This window comes from Lagenorhynchus albirostris, chromosome 7 (genome assembly GCF_949774975.1).
Source record: "Lagenorhynchus albirostris chromosome 7, mLagAlb1.1, whole genome shotgun sequence".
Classification (NCBI taxonomy): Eukaryota; Metazoa; Chordata; class Mammalia; order Artiodactyla; family Delphinidae; genus Lagenorhynchus; species Lagenorhynchus albirostris.
The window spans coordinates 36,977,776-36,999,079 of record NC_083101.1 but is presented as its reverse complement, the minus strand read 5'-3'; the positions used below and the strand labels follow the sequence as shown (position 1 = coordinate 36,999,079).

The 21,304-nt window shown below is 51.0% G+C and overlaps 2 protein-coding genes across 3 annotated transcripts; one reads left to right on the top strand and one right to left on the bottom strand.

Moving 5' to 3' along the window:
• Positions 1-7,965: 7,965 nt before the first annotated feature.
• TESK1 (testis associated actin remodelling kinase 1) lies at positions 7,966-12,581 on the top strand. Of its 2 annotated transcripts, XM_060154881.1 has the most exons (10): positions 7,966-8,464; positions 8,589-8,710; positions 8,841-8,889; positions 9,424-9,570; positions 9,907-9,989; positions 10,156-10,246; positions 10,494-10,577; positions 10,729-10,818; positions 10,952-11,066; positions 11,402-12,581. In XM_060154881.1, the coding sequence occupies exons 1-10, from the start codon at positions 8,246-8,248 to the stop codon at positions 12,286-12,288; spliced, it is 1,887 nt and encodes a 628-aa protein (XP_060010864.1). In that variant the 5' UTR covers positions 7,966-8,245; the 3' UTR covers positions 12,289-12,581. The 2 variants fall into 2 exon arrangements, with proteins under 2 accessions (XP_060010864.1, XP_060010865.1); XM_060154882.1 differs by lacking the exons at positions 7,966-8,464; positions 8,589-8,710; positions 8,841-8,889; positions 9,907-9,989 and having other exon boundaries at positions 9,431-9,570.
• On the bottom strand, positions 12,560-19,802 carry CD72 (CD72 molecule). Its single transcript, XM_060154883.1, has 8 exons — positions 19,655-19,802; positions 19,438-19,545; positions 18,773-18,844; positions 18,073-18,162; positions 17,400-17,735; positions 14,730-14,878; positions 13,957-14,072; positions 12,560-13,250 (listed from the first exon to the last, which is right to left on the bottom strand). Exons 1-8 carry the CDS (start codon positions 19,734-19,736, stop codon positions 13,115-13,117), a joined length of 1,089 nt encoding a protein of 362 aa, XP_060010866.1. The 5' UTR covers positions 19,737-19,802; the 3' UTR covers positions 12,560-13,114.
• Positions 19,803-21,304: the final 1,502 nt, after the last annotated feature.

Sequence of the window (21,304 nt, the reverse complement as noted above, 5' to 3'; positions counted from 1 at the left end):
TTAATAGCTTTCATATTAGCCAGCATTACTGGTTAGATGACACATTGGAGGACTTGCGCTTCCAGCATTATGGCAGAATAGGTGTTCTTCGAGGATTATCTAAAGCAAATCAACTATATATGGTATAGGTCATTGTGCGTTTGTCTTTCAATAATTTGACTAAATTGTAATCCCTAGAGCAACTACTAAGAATGTAATTAAAATATATGTTTAAAAAACAGAAAAACTAGAATGGTATGCTAAAAAATATATTTATTTAAACCAAAAGAAGGCAGTAAAGAAGGAACAGAGGAACAAAACAAAACAAAAAAGACATGAGACAATGAAAACATACGTCCACACAAAAAACGTGTACATGATTGTTCATAGGAGCGTCATTAATGATAACCAAAAAGTAGAAACAACCCAAATGGCCATCAACTGATGAGTAGATAAATAAACATGGTATATTCATACAGTGGAATATTATTCAGAAACGAAAAAAGAATGAAGTACTGCTACATGCTATAACATGCATGAACCTTGAAAACATTACACTAAGTAAAAGCAAGATAAAAGAGACCATATATTGTATGACTCCATACATGAAATGTCCAGAAGAGGCAAATCTATAAAATCAGAAAGTGAATTCATGGCGCCTAGGGCTGGAGGTAAGGGAGTTTTGTGTGGTGGTGGGTGTGGATACAGAGATTGACTGCTAATGGACATGAGGTTTCTCCTTGGTGATGAAAATATTCTAGAATTGATTGTGGTGATATTTGCACAACTCTGAATATAATAAAAACCACTGAATTATAAACTTTAAATGGGTGAATTATATCTCAATATAAAGCTGCTTAAAAAATAAAATTATAGGGACTTTCCTGGTGGCGCAGCGGTTAAGAATCTGCCTGCCAATGCAGGGGACATGGGTTTGAGCCCTGGTGTAGGGAGATCCCACAAGCCGCGAAGTAACTAAGCCCGTGTGCCACAACTACTGAGCCTGTGCTCTAGAGCCCGCGAGCCACAACTGCTGAGCCCGCGTGCCATAACTACTGCAGCCCTCACGCCTAGAGCCTGTGTTCTGCAACAAGAGAAGCCACCACAATGAGAAGCCTGCGCACCACAACAAAGAGTAGCCCCTGCTCGCCGCAACTAGAGAAAGCCCACGTGCAGCAACGAAGACCCAACGCAGCCAAAAAATAAGTAAATAAATTTATATAAAAAATTTTTTAAATAAAATTGCAAAATGCAAAGAAAAGCAACCCAAATCTAATAATGTAAAAAAAAAGAGAGAAAGAAAGGAAGGCAGGGAGGGAGGGATGTTAGGAGAGAGGGAGGAAGGATGGAAGGGGGAAGGAAGGATACATCAAGATCAAGTTGGGTTTATTCTATAAATGCAAAGTTGGTTTAACATTAGACAGTGAATATAATGTACCATTTCTTAGAAATCTTTTTCCCCTTCCTACCACCACCTCTATAGATGGTATACTTTGGGCTTGGCCATATGGCTTGCTTTGGCCATTGGAATGTTGATAGACATGATGTGACCCAAAGACATGAAGAGCAGTTGCAAAACTGCTCCTGTCTCGCTCTTCTTCCATCACCACGGCAAGAACATGCCTAGGCTATCCTGCTGGTCCCAGGAGGAGTGAGAGACAGATGGAGCACAGCTAAACCATGTGGCCAATCCTAGTTTAGAATGCTGACCCCAGTCAAACCACAGATTTCTGAGAATAAATAACTGTTTTATGCCACTGAGTTTTTTTTTAATTTTACTGTAGTTGATTTACAATGCAATGTTGTGTTAATTTCTGCTCTATAGCAAAGTGACTCAGTTTTTTATATATATATATATATATATATATATATATTCTTTTTCATACTCCTTTCCATTATGGCTTATCACAAGATATTGAATATAGTTCCCTGTGCTATACAGTAGGACCTTTTTGTTTATCCATTCTATATATAATAGTTTGCATCTGCTAACCCCAAACTCCCAATCCTTCCTTCCCCCAACTCCCCTTGGCAACCACAAGTCTGTTCTCTATGTCTGTGAGTCTGTTTCTGTTTCGTAGATAAGTTCATTTGTGTCATTTTTTAGATTCCACATATAAGTGATATCATAAGTCTTTCTCTGTCTGACTTACTTCACTTAGTATGATAATCTCTAGGTCCATCCATGCAGCTGCAAGTGTATGCCACTGAGTTTTGACATGGCTAGTTACATGGCACTTCTGTGATAGTAGCTGATTGGTATTGGTAGCTACAAAAAAACCTACAGTTAACATAAAACTTAATAGTGAAACATTAAAAGCATTCTTTTAAAGATCAAGAACAAGCACGAGTGTCTACTACCACTACTTCACTCAACATTGTATTGACGGTCTTAAGCAAAGGAATAGAAAGCAAAGGTATAAATACTAGAAAACTATAGGAATGATTTTGGATTTGATTCTCAGTGAGGTGAGAGGTTTTGAGCAGAGTGACAAAATGATTCAACTTACACTTTAAAAGGGTATTCGGGCTACTGTGTAGAGAATAGGCTGCAAGGAGACAAAGGCATAGCAGAGAGACTATAAAGGAGGCTATTGCAACAACCCAGGCAAGAGACAGTGGTGGCTTAGATTGGGTTAGAGGCAGTGGAAATGTCAGAAGTGGTCAGGTTACGGATAGATTTCAAACGTAGAACATACACAAATTACTGATGGGCTGGACATAGGATAGAGAGAATGAGAGGAATCAAGGATAACTCTAAATTGTCTTGCCTGGGTACCTAATAGGCTGCATTTATTGAGATGGGGAAACCTTAGAGAAAAGCTGGGGAAGAGGGGGAGGATTCAAGGGCTCTGTTTTGTACCCATCGAATTTGAAAAGCCAACTAGATATCCAACTAGACATGATAAATAAGCAATTGAATACGGGAGTCTAGATTTCAGAAGAGAGGTTGAGGTGGAGAAAAATGGGAGTCATTAGGGTATAAATAGAATTTAAAGCCTTGAAGTTAGGCCTTCCCTGGTGGCGCAGTGGTTAAGAATCCTCCTGCCAATGCAGGAGGGGACAAGGGTTCGAGCCCTAGTCTGGGAAGATCCCACATGCCGCGGAGCAACTAAGCCCATGCGCCACAACTACTGAGCCCACATGCCACAACTACTGAAGCCCGTGTGCCTAGAGCCCGTGCTCCGCAACAAGAGAAGCCACCACAATGAGAAGGCTGCTCACTGCAACAAAAAGTAGACCCTGCTCACCGCAGCTAGAGAAAGCCCATGCACAGCAATGAAGACCCAATGCAGCCAAAAATTAATAACATAAATAAATTTTAAAAAAAAAGATATGGTGGAGGGGACTGTTTTGAAAAGAATACGTTATCAATATATTCATTTAACTGCTCTTCCTAAGGTTAAATAACTTTATATCCCTAGTACCCATATTGTGGTCTCTAAATACCATTTCCAACTGAAAGGACCATGAATCATTGGAAAAAATAGCTGATACCAGCTCCGGTCTAGGAATGCACAAAATGAGCCTGGAACATTTTATTATATCAAATCCAAGAGACCTTAAGGGAGGGTTTCTTAAAGGTCATGTCAAAAGGACTCAGGAGCCAACTTGAATAAGTGTCCAGTGGCCAAAAAAGGACAATTTAAGAATCAAAAATGAATTTTTTAATTGCCAATGATTGAGGCACATCATATATGTGTTAAATTATGAGTTCATGATGGTACTAAAAAAAGCAAACCTCATTGGTCACTGTTGGAGGATGCTTCAGAACCAACTCACTACTTGAGAAGCTGGTACTATAAAAGGGAAACAATCAAGCATTTTTCATGCCTTTCCCACATAAAATATATCTCTGAGGAGCAAATAGTTTAACGTGGATAAGTTTCTCTTTGTAGAGGTATTCTACCTAATAAAGAAGGAAGGACAGAATGAGAATGTTATTTTTGAATTCCTATATTAATGAACCTAGACCAGTGGTTCTCAATCAGGGACAATTTTGCCCCCAGGGGGACAACGGACAATGTCTAGAGACATTTTTGGTCATCGCAAATGCGGGAGTTGCTACTGACATCCAGTGGCTAGAGGCCAGGGATGCTACTGCTAAACATCTCTACGATGCACAGGACAGCCCCCTACTATAAAGAATTTATCCAGTCCAAAATGTCAATAGTGCCACATTTGACAAACTCTGGTCTAGACAATGATTATCATCAGTTACTAACATCACAAAAAGACCACCACTGTATACCTCATGATAAAAGTGTTAAACCACCCACAAATTAGTTTTGCCAAAATAATCAAATATAAACCTAATTGACCCTAACTACCAATTTACTGGAAATACAGGGGACTGAAGAAATGCTAAATCACACTAGAAGCTCAGCAAAATTCAGACTCTGAGAAACTCTACAGGACAAATGCCCTGGTTTCTTTAAAAAAAAAAAAAAAGGCAAAAAAGATAGTGGATGGAGTTAAAGATGTAAGAAACATATCAGCTTCAAAGCATGGACCTTATTTAGATTTTGATTCAACTTAACAATTTTTTAAAACTAAGTATAATTCAACGGGAAATATGAACAACGAGATACTGGATGATATTAAGGGATTTTTTTTTAGGTGTGACATGGTACTGTGATTTTGTTTTAAAGAAGAAACCTTATCTTTTAGAGGTAACACACTGAAATATTTATTGATGAAATGATATAATATCAGAAATATGCACCAAATAACTGGGTAGGGGGAAAGAGCAGGAGTATAGATGAAACAAGATTGCCCATGAATTGATTATTGGAGGATCACTGGCATAGAAGTTACATAAAAGCAGATACTTTCACCTCGGCCTGGTCACTTATGGCAACAGTATAACTGAGGCATGGGTGATTTTGAACAATGGGTCTCCAACAAAATGGTCTTACCCAAGGTAAATAAGGGTTCATTCTTCTATATGTTCTTCTTTTTTTCATGTTTGACATTTTCTATCATAAAAAGTTTGAAAAAACAACAACAAAAGGATCTTCTAGTAGCCTGACTCAAGGAACATTTAAAACTCATCTTAGCACACCCCTCTGCACTATTTAATACTGTTCATTATTCCACTTTTCCTAAACTCTCCATTCCTTGGATTCCACTTGCCACCAGTGTTCTTTTGTTTTGTTTTTTGTTTTGGCTGTGTCAGGTCTTCGTTGAGGCACGCAGGGTCTTCATTGAGGCATGCGGGATCTTTCACTGCAGCGTGGGCTCTTCGCTGAGATGCATGGGCTTCTCTCTACTTGTGGTGTGCAGGTTTTTCTCTCTCTAGTTGTGGCGCACGGGCTCCAGGGCACGTGGGCTCAATACTTGTAGATGTGGGATCTTAGTTCCCTGACCAGGGATGGAACCCGCGTCCCCTGCATTGGAAGGCGGATTCTTTACCACTGGACCACCAGGGAAGTCCCGCCACTATTTTTTAAATCAGTGGACTTGAAAAGTATTCAGACATTCAGATGGATCCACAGATATATTGCTAGTTCAGTCATAGACTGGAGTTTGCATATTGTAATGTAAATATGTCAACTCTATTCTAAACAGTTTTATTATGACTTTAGTTAAATAAAAAAGGTTGTAAAATGTGATGTGTATACTGTATGTGTACTTCTTAAAACAGGTAAAATCCTGACCCTTTCATACACAGGTTTGAATTTGAAATTACATTATAAACACTTATGCTTTATTGTTCTAAATAAAGAATTTTACACACTCTCAAAAAAAAAATTCTCTTCCTATATTTCAGCATGTTTCTTGTGTCTCCTTCATGGACTTCATCCACCCACACTTTAATACTGTTGGTGTTCCCTAGAAGTCCATTGTCAGCCTATCTCTCCTTCCCTACTTGGATAATGGCAACCACCTTCAGTTTTCTTTACCATCACATCACCCCTTCGTTCATGGCAATCACCTACCTCCCCCACCCCCAACCTTTCCTCCTCCTGGATTCTTTATCTCAGTTGATACTCAGTCATCTAAGCTAGAAACTTTAAAATTATCCTGGCTGATGCTCTTTCTCTCTACAGGACTGACTGACTTTGGATACTGATCAATCAAGTCTTCCCATTCTAGGTGATTGTTTCCTCCTCCCCTTCCCCATTATCCCTACCCTAGTTCAGTCCTCATCCTCTCCTCACCAGAAGCATTGTCAGCACCTCTTTCCTAATTAGTCTCCCTGCCTCCATACAACCACAATAATCTGTCTAAAACAGGAACCTGGCTCCTCTGCTTAGAATTACTATTACCAGCTATAGATATTCTCAAACTTGGGTAAAGGGTCAGACACGAGTCGATTAAATTATTCTATTACTTAAACAAAAGGAGGCATAAATTCCTAACGTTTACAGATCTTATACGACTATAGAAAACAAACTTACAAATTACATAGTTGTAGATGTTAACACTTAATGTGATGAATGAGCTTGTTTTGCTGAGACTCTAACTCTCTACAAACATGGGACAGGACTCTGTCAGAAGGCGGTCACCCACACGGACGCGGACTGTGCAATTAATTTTCCTTTTAGCTTACCACAGAAATAGAAATATAGTACTTTAGAATACTTGAAAAGAACTCAGCCTCGCTCCCTCAAGCTCTGTCGCAGCCCGTTTGACTCCAGAGGCCCACCTGCCTCCCTCCACGCCGCCGCTAGGTGGCAAGCGACTCACTGACGCCCACCACCGCTAGACCCAGCCCAGTCGCCGGGATCGAGTGACGTCACCCATCCCCGACGATGATTGGCTATTCCGCCGATGACCGGGGGGGAGGAGCCAGCGGAGAACCGAAAGCGTTGGGTACGGCGAGCGCACAGGGTCCTGAAACGTTGCGTGCGCACTCAGGACCCCGCACCGCTTTAGAGGCTGGTTGCAGGTCCTCCTCCCGCCTGAGGGGGCAGACCCGATTCCTACGTGATGCGGGCGGTACCTGCCTAGAGGGGTCACACTGAGGGGCGGACTCACGTCGAGAGGAGGGGTCACAATGACTGGTGGAGTCACTCTGAGAGGTGGGGTCTCACTGGGTAGGAGGAACACACAAAGGAGGGGTGTCGCCCTGAGGGATTCCGGTACACACTGATGGTGGCAGTGCCATACTGAGGAGAGGTCTCACTGAAAAAGAGAGGGGTCTCCGAGGGGAACAGCTCCTTGAGGGGCGGGGTTTTGCCAAGGGGTGGGATCTTGCGCAAAGAGGGGCTTCCCTACAGGTCGAGGCTTCTCTTTTGAGAGAGAGGGGCATTTGGACGAAATAGTAAGAGTAAGGTACAGGCTGGGTGGTCACTTGACAGAGGCTCTGGAATCTGAACTTTTTTCAAGGGAGGCGGGATGGAGTGAGAAGGAGTCGGGGCCACACCCGGAATGGGCTGGCCAAGGGCTCACTACAGCTCCGGGGCTTCACAACCGCCCGAGAAGGTAGAAAGTGTCAGGGAGTCCAGAGGTTTAAGGTGTAAAGGTCGAGAACTGGGAAATGGGCAGGCTGGGCCAGGGCAGAGGCTGGGAAGGCGGGTAGGTTGCTGGGCTACCTCCGACTGTAGCTGGGCCAGAGTGGTCTACTTTTCTGCCCTGCCGGTCCTTGGAGCCCAGGAATCTGGCGGCTTCCGGAGCCAGACCCTCAACCTGAGGGAGGGAGGGGAGAAAGGATTCCCAGGGCAGCTAAAAGACATTTGAGCTGCGCGTACGCACAATCAGCCCTGAATTCCCTTCAGTTATTCAGCTCAGGCCTGAACTTATTTGACCCCGACGTCGCAGACCCACTCGCCTAGGGCTTCGGGTTGCGGGGTGCGCACCTGAGGGGGCGTGGCCGCTGCCCGGAGGCCGGGCTCGAAGGAGTTAAGCAGAGGCCCGGCTCAGCCCCGCCCCGGCAGGCCGCGGAGCCTCAGCCCCAGCGGCGAAGCTGAGCAGCCGCCGCCCGCCCGCCCGCCCGCCCGCCTCCGCCTGTGGGGAGCCCGCCCGCCTGCCCGCCGGCGCCCGGGAGCGCCACCGCCACCGCCCGGCCCAGGCCCAGGCCCTGTCCCAGGCCCTGCGCGGAGCGGAGCGGAGCGGCGTCCACCCGGGCCCAGCAAGCCGGCGCGGCGGGGGCGGGCCCAGGATCTTCGGCGTATCTTCCATTCTCCTGGGCGGGAGCGGGAGAGGGAGCGGGAGCCCCTGCGCCCCTGATCGGGCTGGGCCCGCTCCCATGGCGAGCGCGGCCTGCCCGGGCCCCGGGGACCCTGCCATGTGAGGCAGGCCCCGGGCTGGGGGCCCGGCCATGGCCGGGGAACGGCCCCCACTACGGGGCCCAGGGCCCGGGCCCGGAGAGGCGCCGGGGGAGGGTCCTCCGGGGCCCGGGGGCGCGGGCGGAGGCCCGGGCCGGGGCCGCCCCTCCTCCTACCGGGCTCTCCGCAGCGCCGTGTCCAGCCTGGCGCGCGTGGACGATTTCCACTGCGCCGAGAAGATCGGGGCCGGCTTCTTCTCTGAGGTCTACAAGGTAGGACCAGCAGAGAGGGCAGAGGGGCGGGACCGAGACTTCGACGCCAGGCTGAAACTAGGGGGCCCGGACCCTGGCGACCCGCCCGACCTGCGCGGGACTCGCCATCCCCTGCTGCCCCCAGGTTCGGCACCGACAGTCAGGGCAAGTCATGGTGCTGAAAATGAACAGGCTCCCCAGTAACCGGGGAAACACGCTGCGGGAGGTGCAGCTGATGAACCGGCTCCGGCACCCCAACATTCTAAGGTGAGCGGCCCCAGCCGCTTGCTGGGAAGCTTGCTGGGGGATAGGGGAAAGATCCCGCGGGAAAAGTGGGAACTGTGGAGCGGCCGGGGCTCTTACAGCCTACACTGCTATCTTTCCCATCCTCTTCCAGGTTCATGGGGGTCTGTGTGCACCAAGGGCAGCTGCACGCTCTTACAGAGGTGAGGATGGGCCAGGAAGGGGGGGACTCCACCACAACCACCACCAAGGGGAGAGAGAGTCAGCGGCCTGGTGCATCTACAGAGGAGTAATGAGAGGCAACAGGACCCGGGGGAGGCTTCCCTGAACTTCCCTTCAGGCAAACCACAAATAAAAGGCCTCAGCTGGTGCCAGTCCTCTTTATCCTTTAGAAGGGTGCTGTCCAACAGATCTTTCTGCAGTGATAAAAATGTTCTGTAGCTGTGCTGTCCAAAACCATAGCCACTAGCCACATGTGGCTAAGGAGCACTGGAAATGTGGCTAGTGTGACAGGAACGGAATGTTTAATTTTATTTAAAATTAATAATTTAAATTTAAATAGGTGCACCTGTGTGGGACATGCTAGCCTTAGGATATGAATGGGGGACCCTAGGGCACAGACTCACCCTCTTGACCTTTGTGATCCTCCTGAGTGTCCCCAGGCTTATAAGTGGGAGACCTAGAGAACAGACTGAAACTTTGATATCCATTCCCCTTCTCCTACCCCTATGTCCCAGTATATGAATGGGGGGACCCTGGAACAGCTGCTCAGCTCCCCCGAACCCCTATCCTGGCCTGTCAGGCTCCGCCTGGCTTTGGACATCGCCCGCGGCCTGCGGTACCTGCATGCCAAAGGTGTATTCCACCGAGACCTCACATCCAAGGTAGGCTGGCCAGGTGGGTGGAGGCATGAAAGGGGATTTGAGATTAGATTGTAACTAGCCCGTGGGTATTGGAATGCGGATAATAGACAGCATTAGGATGTTGGGGCAGCAAGACACTGGAGAATGGGGGACTGGGGTGAGGGGAGTGCTCTGAGGGACTGGGTACCATGCTGTGTTTGGAGTGACGGATGATGTTGCAAGATTGGTGTGTGTTGGAAAACTGGGAGATCAGAGAGGGTTGGGGTTATTCTGGAGTGACGGGTCCTTGGGGTGCATTTTGGGAGATCAGAGAACAGAAGGTAATGGGTATGTGGGGATGCTATATGTATATGTCAGAACTGTCTGATCCGGCGGGAAGACCGAGGCTTCACAGCTGTTGTGGGCGACTTTGGGCTGGCTGAAAAGATTCCTGTGTATAGGTGAGGTGAATGCCCCATCCCCCTAAATCTCCCAGATGCCCCTTATCTAAGTGAAGCTCACAGGGACATTTCCCCTGGGGTAGCGAGGGGGCTGACCTCCTCCCCTTTTGTTTGGGGAGGGTGTCTGAGTAGGATGTTCCTGACCACTCTGCCCCTGCCCCTGCAGGGAAGGGGCAAGGAAGGAGCCGTTGGCTGTGGTGGGTTCCCCATACTGGATGGCTCCAGAGGTGTTGCGGGGTGAACTGTATGATGAGAAGGTAAGATATCAACCCTTCAGATCCCCAAGGCCTTCCAGAGACCCTTGAGATACTCTTATAAGGCTCCATCCCAAGTTCCTCAGCAACCCTACCAGATAATTCAGAAGACCCCCAAGATCCCCTTTACCCCTCACACCCCTTCCAACACATGAAAACTGTCAAGACTCCCCCAAATTCTGACGTATTCTGACAAAATTCTTACATGAAACTGTCAATGCCTCCCCCTGACACTCGCTCCTACCCCTAGGCCGACGTCTTTGCCTTTGGGATTGTCCTCTGTGAGCTCATCGCACGAGTACCTGCGGACCCTGACTACCTACCCCGTACTGAGGTGAATGATGCGTCCAGGTTTAAAAGGAGGAACTCCAGACTAGGCATATCATAACCAGGGAGGGTTCCCTGGAGGTTGAGGTCCTGACTGGGGGACAGCAGGAGAACTTGAGGAAGGCTGACCTGGAGGCCCCTCCTCTCTGTCCCCACAGGACTTCGGCCTGGATGTGCCTGCTTTCCGAACCCTGGTAGGGGATGACTGCCCACTGCCCTTCCTGCTCCTGGCCATCCACTGCTGCAGTGTAAGAGCCTCACTCCCTCCCTGCCCCCACCCCCACCCACCATCTGACAAGGGCAGCCGGCCCAGATGACAGGAGGAAACTCAGGGACCCTCTTCTGGAGCACTGAGTGAAGCTGCCCGTCTCTCCCCATCAGATGGAACCTAGCACTCGTGCTCCCTTCACTGAAATCACCCAGCACCTGGAATGGATCCTGGAGCAGCTGCCTGAGCCAGCCCCCCTCCTCAGGGCTCCCCTGGCACACAGTCAGGGTAAGTGAGCACAACTGGGGTCCTTTTGCCTCTCTCTTCCTTAGAACTCAGAATCGCCCGGGGAGACTAAGTGTTTTTATTAGTTGAGGAGCCTGGGGGCGGGAGTGGGGTGAGAGGATATCTCAGAGAAGATAGTTTTCTAATTCTAGAGCCTGAGGGAGGGGAACAAGGAAAGAAGAGGTAAAGGGGGCTGGAGGGGACATCTCCCCCTTTCCAAAGCACCCTGTGGGACTCCCTTTTCTCAGCTCTAGTTCCACCAGCCTCCTGGTGAATGAGACCCTCAGGGAACTATGATCAATGCTGAGAACAGTGACCACAGACTTCTCTGTCTACAGGGTCTGTTCCAAGAGGGGGCCCCTCTGCCACACTTCCCAGGCCAGACCCTCGGCTCTCCCGAAGCCGGTCAGACCTCTTCCTGCCCCCATCGCCAGAATCGCCCCCCAACTGGGGGGACAATCTGACTCGAGTCAACCCCTTTTCACTACGGGAAGACCTCAGAGGTGGCAAGATCAAGCTCCTGGACACACCCAGCAAGCCAGTTGCCCCCCTACCCCTTGTACCACCATCACCAGTGCCCTCCACCCAGCTGCCCTTGGTGACCACTCCAGAGACCTTGGTCCAGCCTGGGACACCTGCCCGCCGCTGCCGCTCACTACCGTCATCCCCTGAACTTCCCCGACGTATGGAAACAGCACTGCCAGGTCCTGGCCCTCCTGCTGTGGGCCCCTCGGCTGAAGAGAAGATGGAGTGTGAGGGCAGTAGCCCTGAGCCAGAAGCCCCGGGGCCAGCTCCCCAGCTGCCCCTGGCCGTGGCCACAGACAACTTCATCAGCACTTGTTCCTCAGCCTCCCAGCCCTGGTCCCCTAGATCAGGAGCCCCCCTTAACAACAACCCCCCAGCCGTGGTGGTGAACTCCCCACAAGGCTGGGCTGGGGAGCCCTGGAACCGGGCCCAGCATAGCCTGCCCCGTGCAGCAGCCCTGGAGCGGACAGAACCCTCGCCGCCCCCGTCAGCCCCCCGGGAGTCCGAGGAGGGGCTGCCCTGCCCTGGCTGCTGCCTCAGCCCCTTCAGCTTTGGCTTCCTGTCCATGTGCCCCCGCCCCACACCAGCTGTGGCCCGCTACCGCAACCTGAACTGCGAGGCGGGCAGTCTCCTCTGCCACCGGGGGCACCATGCCAAGCCACCCACAACCAGCCTGCAGCTGCCTGGGGCACGCTCTTAGCAGTGGGGCCTGTGGTCTCCGGCCTCCACCCTTGGCCTTCAGGATGCCCTGTGAGGACAGAGAGCACATGCTGGACTGTGCCAGCCCCGGATGGGCTGAGCAGCTCTTCTCCCTGTAGAGGGGAACCTCGGCATGGACGTGAGGAACAGAACATTTCCTTTGCATCCCCTGAGCTTGCTCTCCCGTGGGGATCACTGAACCAGACAAAGCGTTGCCGACACACGAGACTAACACGTGCAAATTATTTAAAAATATTTCAATAAAACTGCCTGGCTGGCTCCGGGCTGCCCCTATCCGCTCAGCCCGTGCGCCCTCCCCACCCATTCCACTATGGGAGGTTTTGGGGGAGGCCAAAATCTCTTCTAGAAGCTGCTTCACACTCTCCCTGGGAACAGTCCAGTTTCTGGGACAGGATCTCTATTGGCAGCAGGCTTGCCTAGAAATGTTGGGCATGGATCAGCCCTTGGCCAGGCACTGTCCAGGCAGAGTGAGGACAGGCTGGAGGGCGGTGGATCTTAGGACCTGCAGGCTACAGCTTAGGCTCTTGTTGGCGTGAGTATCTGGAGGATTAAAGCATCAGGGAGCTCCACAGTTGACTGTCCCTAAGAACCTCATCCAGCTCAGCCCATCTCCTCCCCAACTCCCTGGACAGCCACATAGCCAGCCTCCCCTGCCCAGCACCCCCTTACATAAGCACAGCCTGGAGGCTGTGGACATGGCTGTCACTTACAGGAACAAGTTTTCCCCCTGGCCTCTGGGCCCCTGCCCTGAGACCCTCTGCCCCCGGACTCCCACGCCTCAGTCCCATCCCCGACACTTACCCAGCTCAGTGCAAAGAGCGGTCCGCATCTGGATACCTGAAAGCTTCCAGCTCACAGATGGAGGGAAGAGAAGAATAACAGTCCTCTACCTTCAGACTTGCCTGCCACTCGCCATCTACCTTGGTACATCTTTGGCTTTGACTATAATACCTAAAGGGTGGTGATGTAGCACTGGGATAAGTTCTGGCCCCCTCCTATCCCATCCTCCCTTCTCTTGCCCTGCACAAACCTAACCCAAGTCCTAACTCACCCTGCCTACCTAAAGCCGTGTGTGGGATGGTTCAGGTACAGGTGTCTGGACCCCAACCCGAAGAGGCTAGAGGACCAGGGAGGGGAAAATGTCACCCAAGGTCCTAAAGATGGAAACTCCAGTTAGGTAACTCCCTGTTTCAGGGTCCCTGGGGTTGATTCTCAAAGTTACCCCATTGCTTCCTTTCTCACTTCCCTGGGGCAACTCTGGTATACCAAGTGGCCTTGACTAAAAAAGTACAACCTCAGTTTGGGTAGCCTTGTCTGGACTGAGAAGTTAGAAGGCCGGGGTTCTTTACCAGCTGTGAAGCCCTAGCTAAATCCTCAACTTAGCCCCCTGAGAGAAAGATGACATAGGTCCCAAACTGGTAATTTTTTTTTTTTTAAATCACGTGCCAGGGACGGCTAGGTACTGGGGATAGAATAGAAAGGAAGCCTGCCTGTTATTAATCAAATAGAAGAAGTGGACAAATGGGCAATTATAACATTGATTTGTGAAAAAGTTTTGAGAGTAGGACCTGGAGGGAGATCTCATTACTGTGTCTTTATGAAGGGATTATAGAGGATTTTTGTTGCCCAAAAGTCCTAACAAACTTACCCATTGTATCTTGTACCATCACTCCACTGCCAGAACTGATTTCTGAAGTCAATCCAGTATGATTCAGCTGAACCACCTTGTGCCAACACCTTACGTAAGCTTCTGGCATAATAAGACTGAAGGGAGATTCGGAGAGACCAGAGGTGTGTGAGGAGTGATGGGAAATATTGGAATAGGAGGAGGGAGGGGGTGTCGGGAGGAGGGCACCTGGGCTGATGGAAGAAAATGAACACTAGAGAGGCTATGAGCTTTGGCAAGAGGACTGTGCCTGACCTTGGTGCATGACATCGGCGCATCGGTGACCATCCCCGCATCCTTCAAGTGCCACCCTGCAGATGCAGGCTGACCCTTCAGTTCACATGCGTGCATGCACGCAGGCACACGCACACACACATGCTGGGTAAGAATTTCTGCCAGCCTTCGAAGAAGAGTCATTCTGTGGGCTGTTCTGGTCACAAGGAACCAATCCCTACAATCCAGCCCACCAGGTATGGAACCTGTCTGCCTGAGAGGCCATGAGAGTCAAAGAACCCGTTCAGCAGCCCAGAGCTGACCAGAAAGCTGAGATGAGAAACAGGTTAACGTAAAGATGGCTCGTTAAGTTTCAACTCTCACGCCAACCCTAATCAGTTAATAGGGCCATCTGGAGCACTGTGCTGAGAAGCTGCATGGAAAAGGGACGCACGCCCTGTGTGCACTGCCATCCCTGATTGATGACACGTGTCCCTTTACCCAACAATACCCATACCGTCTTTGAATAGGGGTTTTCTTACTCCATATGAATAAGACGTGTCGCTGATTTTGGCCAGTTCAGAGGACAGAGATTTACAATGCCTTTGGCTGTCCTCCCAATTTCTCTTAGTAATTGAGATGTAAAAGCACCTCCTCTCATTCGGTATCCATCCCAAGGGACAGCAGGAATCTAAAAAGAAGAAAGAGTGTGACAGCACTGCCCAGACCCAGGAGGGAGATCTCAACACTTGGGATGAAAGTGAATACTCAGCAATCTGGTTGCTAACAATGTTCCCTGGGGTCGAACCTCAGTGCCTTCACTGACTTCTGGTCCTTAATCTTTGCAATCTTTCTTTCTTGCCTCCCCTGGAAATGCCATATCTGTGCATACTTAGTAAAATCCTTTAACATTCAACAACTTTACTCCTTAAAATATAGGAGGCTTATTTGAAAAGGACTGGTGGTACTATCCCCAATTTCTGAACAATTGCCGTTTACTCCCCCATTTTGGCTAACTTCACCTGGGCCCCCGATAAACAAGTGTTCAATAGGCCTCCCCATTCATCTCATTGGCTCCCTAAAGCATTTCTCACTGCATATTCAAACTTTCCCACACTCCTCAACGGCTAGCCACCACCTTCCCCTCCACTCTTCCACAAGTAGACAACCTTGCTGCCTGCTTTGCTGAAATTCAGACACTTGACGTGTGAACTCTCTCCATTTTCCTCCTCTCCACCTAAAAATTTGTCTCTTCTCTGTTCCTCTTTTCCTGACTATCTGTCAGAAATAAACCTCCTCTTTCTTTAACATCCCGCACCCCAGTCTATGCTCCTGATCCCAACCCACCTCCCTCCGTTGCTTCGTCCCATCTGTCCTACCTCCATCACTCAAAAGTCATTCCTTCTCCTCCAGCTCCCTCTCTTCTGTCTACGTTTTCTCATCCCCACCCAGCTACCGCCTTAGGTTACTGTCTAACAGCAACTTAAAGGAATAAAAAGAAGTCGGTGTGGCCAAATGGACGAGGGCGAGGGGACAAGCAGCATGCTGAAAGGTAGGCAGGGGCCTTGGAGGCCAGGTTGAGGATTTTTTTATTTTTATATTATGAGCAAGAGAAAGTCAATGTAGGGTTTTACACTGAAGCATTTTGTACTCTGGTTGTATCCCAAGTGCCTGGGTACAGTGCTAGACATATAGTATGTATTCCGTAACTTTTGATGTAATTAATTAAGTGAAATGACATGATCTTAACTGGGATGACATGATCAGATTTTTGTTTTTAAAGGATTACTCTGGCTGCAACATGAAAAGTGGATTTGGAGGGGGGATGTTTAGGAAAAACATTCAGCAAGCTGTTGCAGTTATCCTTGCAAGACATGAAGATGGAGAAAAATGCAAATGGATAGGTTTGTTGATCAAAAATAGAGGGTGTTCCTCTCTGACAGAGGAGGGCATCTGCTGAGAGTGAGAGAGAGGGTAGTAGGGTACAGAGAGCCAGCCGACCACTGCATATTTGCCAAGGCAGGCAGTGCTGGGGCCCCGGCTGAAGTTGAGACTAGAGATTTGTGGCACCAAGCAGAATGACTGCACAGCTTGTCACCCCTGGGTGCAGGCATGTGCATTCATCCAGGACAATGGAGCCGAGGAGTGAGCGGGTTGGCTGAAGTGACGGGCCCCCAAATCCAAGATGGGTAGAGAGAGAAGTGAAGACAGGTGATGGCTGATGGGAAGGGAGGAAACAGGGGAGCCAGCAGGTTGGAGGCCTCCGTGAGGTTGAAGAAGAAGTGTGTGGAAAGCCTATAGAGGGCCAGTTGTGGTCAGAGTGAAGACCCGAAGCCATCCTTTCAGCGGAAGAGCAGCTTGGGATGCTGAGGTCTAGGGTTCAGCTGTGGGGAAGGAGGGGGCAGCACTGTCATGGAACTGAGGCTTGTAGAGAATGAGAAGGTTAAAGAAATGAGGGCTGGGGGTGTCTGTACATAACCTCTCTGTTTTAAGCCTTGGGGGAGTAGCCAGATGCCCCTGAGCTAGACAGAGCCTAACCTCTAGACAACCAGTCCATGGACATTCCAGTCCTGTTGGGCTGGGGACCCTGCCTCAACCTCAGCCAACTTTGGCAGACCTTCTATGTGTCCCCCTCCCTCATCCCCACACATGGGCTGGACTCCTCCTTTCAAAAGGGATGAGCATTCCACCCTAATTCCCTGTCCTACAACATCCCTGCCCACCTCATTGCGAGAGCTTCAGCTGCCTTGCCCCAGCCCCAGACTGTACCTCATCCATCAGTGATTCTTAATCTTTTGGGGAATCTCAGATGTAGAGAGAATTAATTAAAGCTACAGGTCCTCTTTTTAGAAAAACATGCGAACAATCAATTTCACATCCAAATTCAGGGGGTTCCCAGATCCTTGACACTGATGTCAAGCCAGGTGAGCCCTGAGTTTGCTGCTTTGGACAGTGTCATTTGCACTGCTGGCTACCACCCTCTTCTCCCCTACAGGATCAGCCTTAGAGCTGGGTGAGCCCTCCCTAAAACCAGTATGCAGCTAGATCCTTCGCCCTGTTGGCCCAGGCTGCACAGGTCATGTCAGCCAGCACTCTGGTTCATTACCCCTTTCCTGAACAACTCAGTGGCTTCCTAATAGATAGATAGACCCCTCACTTCAATCCATCCTTCATGGCAGGTCCTACCATCTCCCCTTTCCCAGAGCAGATACCTGGTGAGGGGCATGTGAAGAAGGGCTTCAGTGTGTCCTGCACGCTGCTCAGCCTCTGCTCCAAGTTCATCCTTTGTATCTCCTTATTTCTCAAGGCCTCTTTTGTCTTCTCCCCATCTGACTGGCAGGCCTGCAACTGCTCTTTGGTAGCCTGGCCAACCTTCTGTTCCACCTGTAGTCTTTCCTGACTCTGGGCCAGCTCCGTCCTGGACCCCTGCAAATCCTCTTCCCTCTGCCCCAGCTGGGTTATCTTTTGGCGCAGCTGCTGCCTCAGGGTGCTGTTAGTGGCTTCCAGAACCCTGTTCATCTGCTGGAGCTGCTGAGACACCTGGAAATCTGTTTGGCCATAAAGAGAGATTTGGAGGACATCTTCAGCCATGCTCTGGTGCCCTGAGGCTTCAGCATCAGTCCTTTTGCTGCTTCTTGCAACTTTCTGCATAACAGGCTGGAATGGAATATAAGATCTGACTGCCTGAAGCTTAAGGAGGTACTGGATTAGATGAGGACAATTTAGGAAGTCACGGCACTCTGAAACAGACCTGGCTGGAAGCCAGACGAAAGCTGAGGATGTGGTGGTAGTGATTCCGGGCCCTGCTAGGCAGGGCAGCTGTTGGGGAGAGTGGGGGAGAACGTTGTCTGGGGGCAATGGGAAATGGGGGGCAACCATACTCACAGTGCACTCCCAGGCAGATGGCAGCCACCCCTAACAGCAGGCAGGTGAGGAGCAGGCCCAGGAAGAGGTACTGCACGTAGGATGCTTGGCCTTAGGGAGACAGTGGGTTGGGGGGCCGTGAGCCCCACGAAAGTTGATAGACTGAGGGGGTGTGGGTGGAGGAGATTCACGGGAAGGAGCATCCCGCAGAGGACTTGGAGCACGCGTGGTGGTTTCTGTCTGGCAGAGTTTCCGCAGGTGGTGGAGGTAAGGTGTTCCCGAATAAGGGCTGGGGATTGTTACCGGTAAGGACTGAGGGGCACTACCTGGTAGGACGGGGAACTAAATCTCAGACGGAGACCCGAGAGGTGGGTACGTGAATGGGGACCATAGTAAGGGGGAAGGGGGCAGACGATCTGGGTCGATGCGTCGGAAAGATCTAAGGATGAGGGTGAAAGCGGCAGGGGAGGGTGTCACGGGGCTGCCCGGGCTGACCGGAGGGCTGCGCCCCGGGCTCAATCCGTGGACCAGACCTGCACACCGCGGGGCCCAGCACCACCTCCCGCGGGGACCGGTGCCAGCACCTGACTCCGCGACCACCCCGGGGGGCCTGGTGGGGGAGGGCTGCCCAGCCCGAGGCCGCGCCCCGCCCCCACTCGCTGGCCCGAGACGAGCTGGGCAGCGGGTGGCGCGCGCGGGGCGGGGAGGACCAGGTACTTACAGGGAAGAATCCGCCCGGCAGCTGGTGACGTCACGGGGCTCCAGGCGGCAGTTGGCTGCTCCGACTGGACCCCTGCGGAAGGGATCGACTCAAGTTTGAAGGTGGGAAAGCCAGGAAATACCCCTTCTCCCCACCCTACTCACCCCCTCCACCGCGCCGAGACCCCAGTCTGTCCTAAGGTGCCTTCTGCCACTGCTCTGGGACACCCTTAGCGCTCTCCGGAGTTCCGTATCTCCCCTGGGACTCTCGTGTCCCTCCTGGGTCTTACCTTATCCTTTCCCTGGGGACCCTCTATCGCCCTCCTGGGTCTCCCTTTATCTTTTACTCTGGGGGCCCTCGTCTGCCTGCCAAAACCCTCTCCCCGGGAGTGCTCTCCCCCCTCCCCCCTCCCCTCTCTTCTCTCTCCCGGGACTCCCCATTTCCCACGCGCGCTCAGCTCCCCAACAGGGCTGCCCTGATCCCTCCGTGGAGCCCTAGCTCCCCACCGGGATCTCCACCTTACCCGCTGGGAGCTTTATTCTTCCTTAGCTCCCATAATTGGTGCTCATTCTCTTCCTGAGAATCCCCAGCCTTTCTCCAAGGGTATTGTCCTCCCAAGAATGCTGTGGACTCCCCAGCGCAAGACACAGTCCCCCATAAACACACATCCCCTGGGCTCTCCAGACCTGCTTTGTCCCCTAATCCAGCGGAAGCCAAGCTTGAGGGTCCTCCTGGGCCTGGGGGCACTTGAACATTCTCATAGGTGAGTTCTCCGTCTTCATCAGCCTCTGGGTCTGGAGAGGAGAGAAAAGGTGACGTCAGGATTGGGGTCTCTGGGGTGGGAGTGGGGTCTTCAAGGAGGATGGAGATGCAGAATCAAGGAGACACCTTACCCACCCTTACCTTGTCCTAGGCGGCTGGAGATGCTCTTCTTCAGGGGAGCCTTCACAAATCGCAGGTCTGCATAGGTGATGGCCTCAGCCATGGTCCTGAGCACCTCTGCTCCCACTCGCCTCCCTCCTCTTCCACCGGCTCCAGGCTTTCTTGCCACTCTCCCCTCTGTCCCTTCACACTCTTAGGCTCTGTGTTCCCTGCGTGACTGCACAGCTTAGTGCTTTGCCCTGTGACTTCCAGTCACAAAAGAGGAAGATGTGACCCAGTCTCAGACAGATGGGTTCAGTGAAGCAGACGGCATCCCTGAGCCCCAGCCAGAGGGGCAGGGGAGGGGAACCTGAGGTCCAGAGCATGGGGTTCAGGGCTGGAGGGTGTCACAGAACCAATACTCAGGCCTGTCCCTGTGTCTTGCCTGTGCTCCTCCTTCATGCATCCCAGACCCACCTTGACAGTGCTGGGCTCCGAACGCCCACCCTCATCAACTACCCTGATTCGCTCCACGCTTCTTTCCTGGCTGCCCAGTCCACGGGCTTTCTGTGTGCAGTCAGAGCTCTTTTGTGCTCAACTGACCAAAGAGGATCTCCCTAATCGTTGCTCCAGGGTGGGGCTTCATCCTCCCCGTCAGATTGAGGGGTCCTAGTGTGGAGCCCTACCTCCTCCTCATCCTGAGGTTCCCAGTAGATATGAGTTCCCAGAAGGGGGGTCCCTGACTTGGTGGGACTTTTCTCTCCATCAGTTTGGGGGCTTTCAGGGTGGGCCCGGCTCCCCTTCTACTGTAGTGCTACAGAGCTGCTGAGAATCCCACACACAGAGAAGTTCTCAGTCCAAAGCCTTTCCTGGGAATGAGGCAACGCTTTGGAGGATGCAGAGCATCTGGGACCAAACTGACTGTCCTGTGTAAACACCCCCAGACTCTCACTTCACAGCCTTTCCCTGGCCTCCTCCACCTTTGTTGCCCTAATGATCACACCTGTGGCCAGTCAGCCTCTTCCTTGTCCCATCCTGCCTTCTGGCAGACTGACGTGACCCCTGTGTTCCAGTATCTGAGCCAAACCCAGCAAGCTGAGTCCAAGAGGCAGAAGCTCTGGGAAAGCCCGGGCTGAGGGTGAGGGTGAGGGACACCACAGTTTGTGTGCCTCTGGAAAAACCTTCAGCACTGACTATTCATGCACCTTGTTGGGGGTCAGGGAGCAGATGAGCAAAGGACTTGCATGGGGATGAAGATGGACTGCAGCTTCTCAGAGGGGAGGCAAAGAGCAGGGCTGGGTTCTGAGCGGGCAGACTCTGGACCAGCCAAGGTTTTGCTTTCTTCTTGGTTCGGTTTTGGCTTCTCTTGTACTTTCCTAGTAAAATTCTTTCGTTAACAAGTCCCTCAGGTGGACCTAGAGTCTGTCATACAGAGTGAAGTAAGTCAGAAAGAGAAAAACCAATACCGTATGCTAACACATATATATGGAATCTAAAAAAAAAATGGTTCTGAAGAACCTAGGGGCAGGACAGGAATAAAGACGCAGACGTAGAGAATGGACTTGAGGACACGGGGAAGAGGAATGGTAAGCTGGGACGAAGTGAGAGAGTGGCATGGACATATATACACTACCAAATGTAAAATGGATAGCTAGTGGGAAGCAGCCGCATAGCACAGAGAGATCAGCTCAG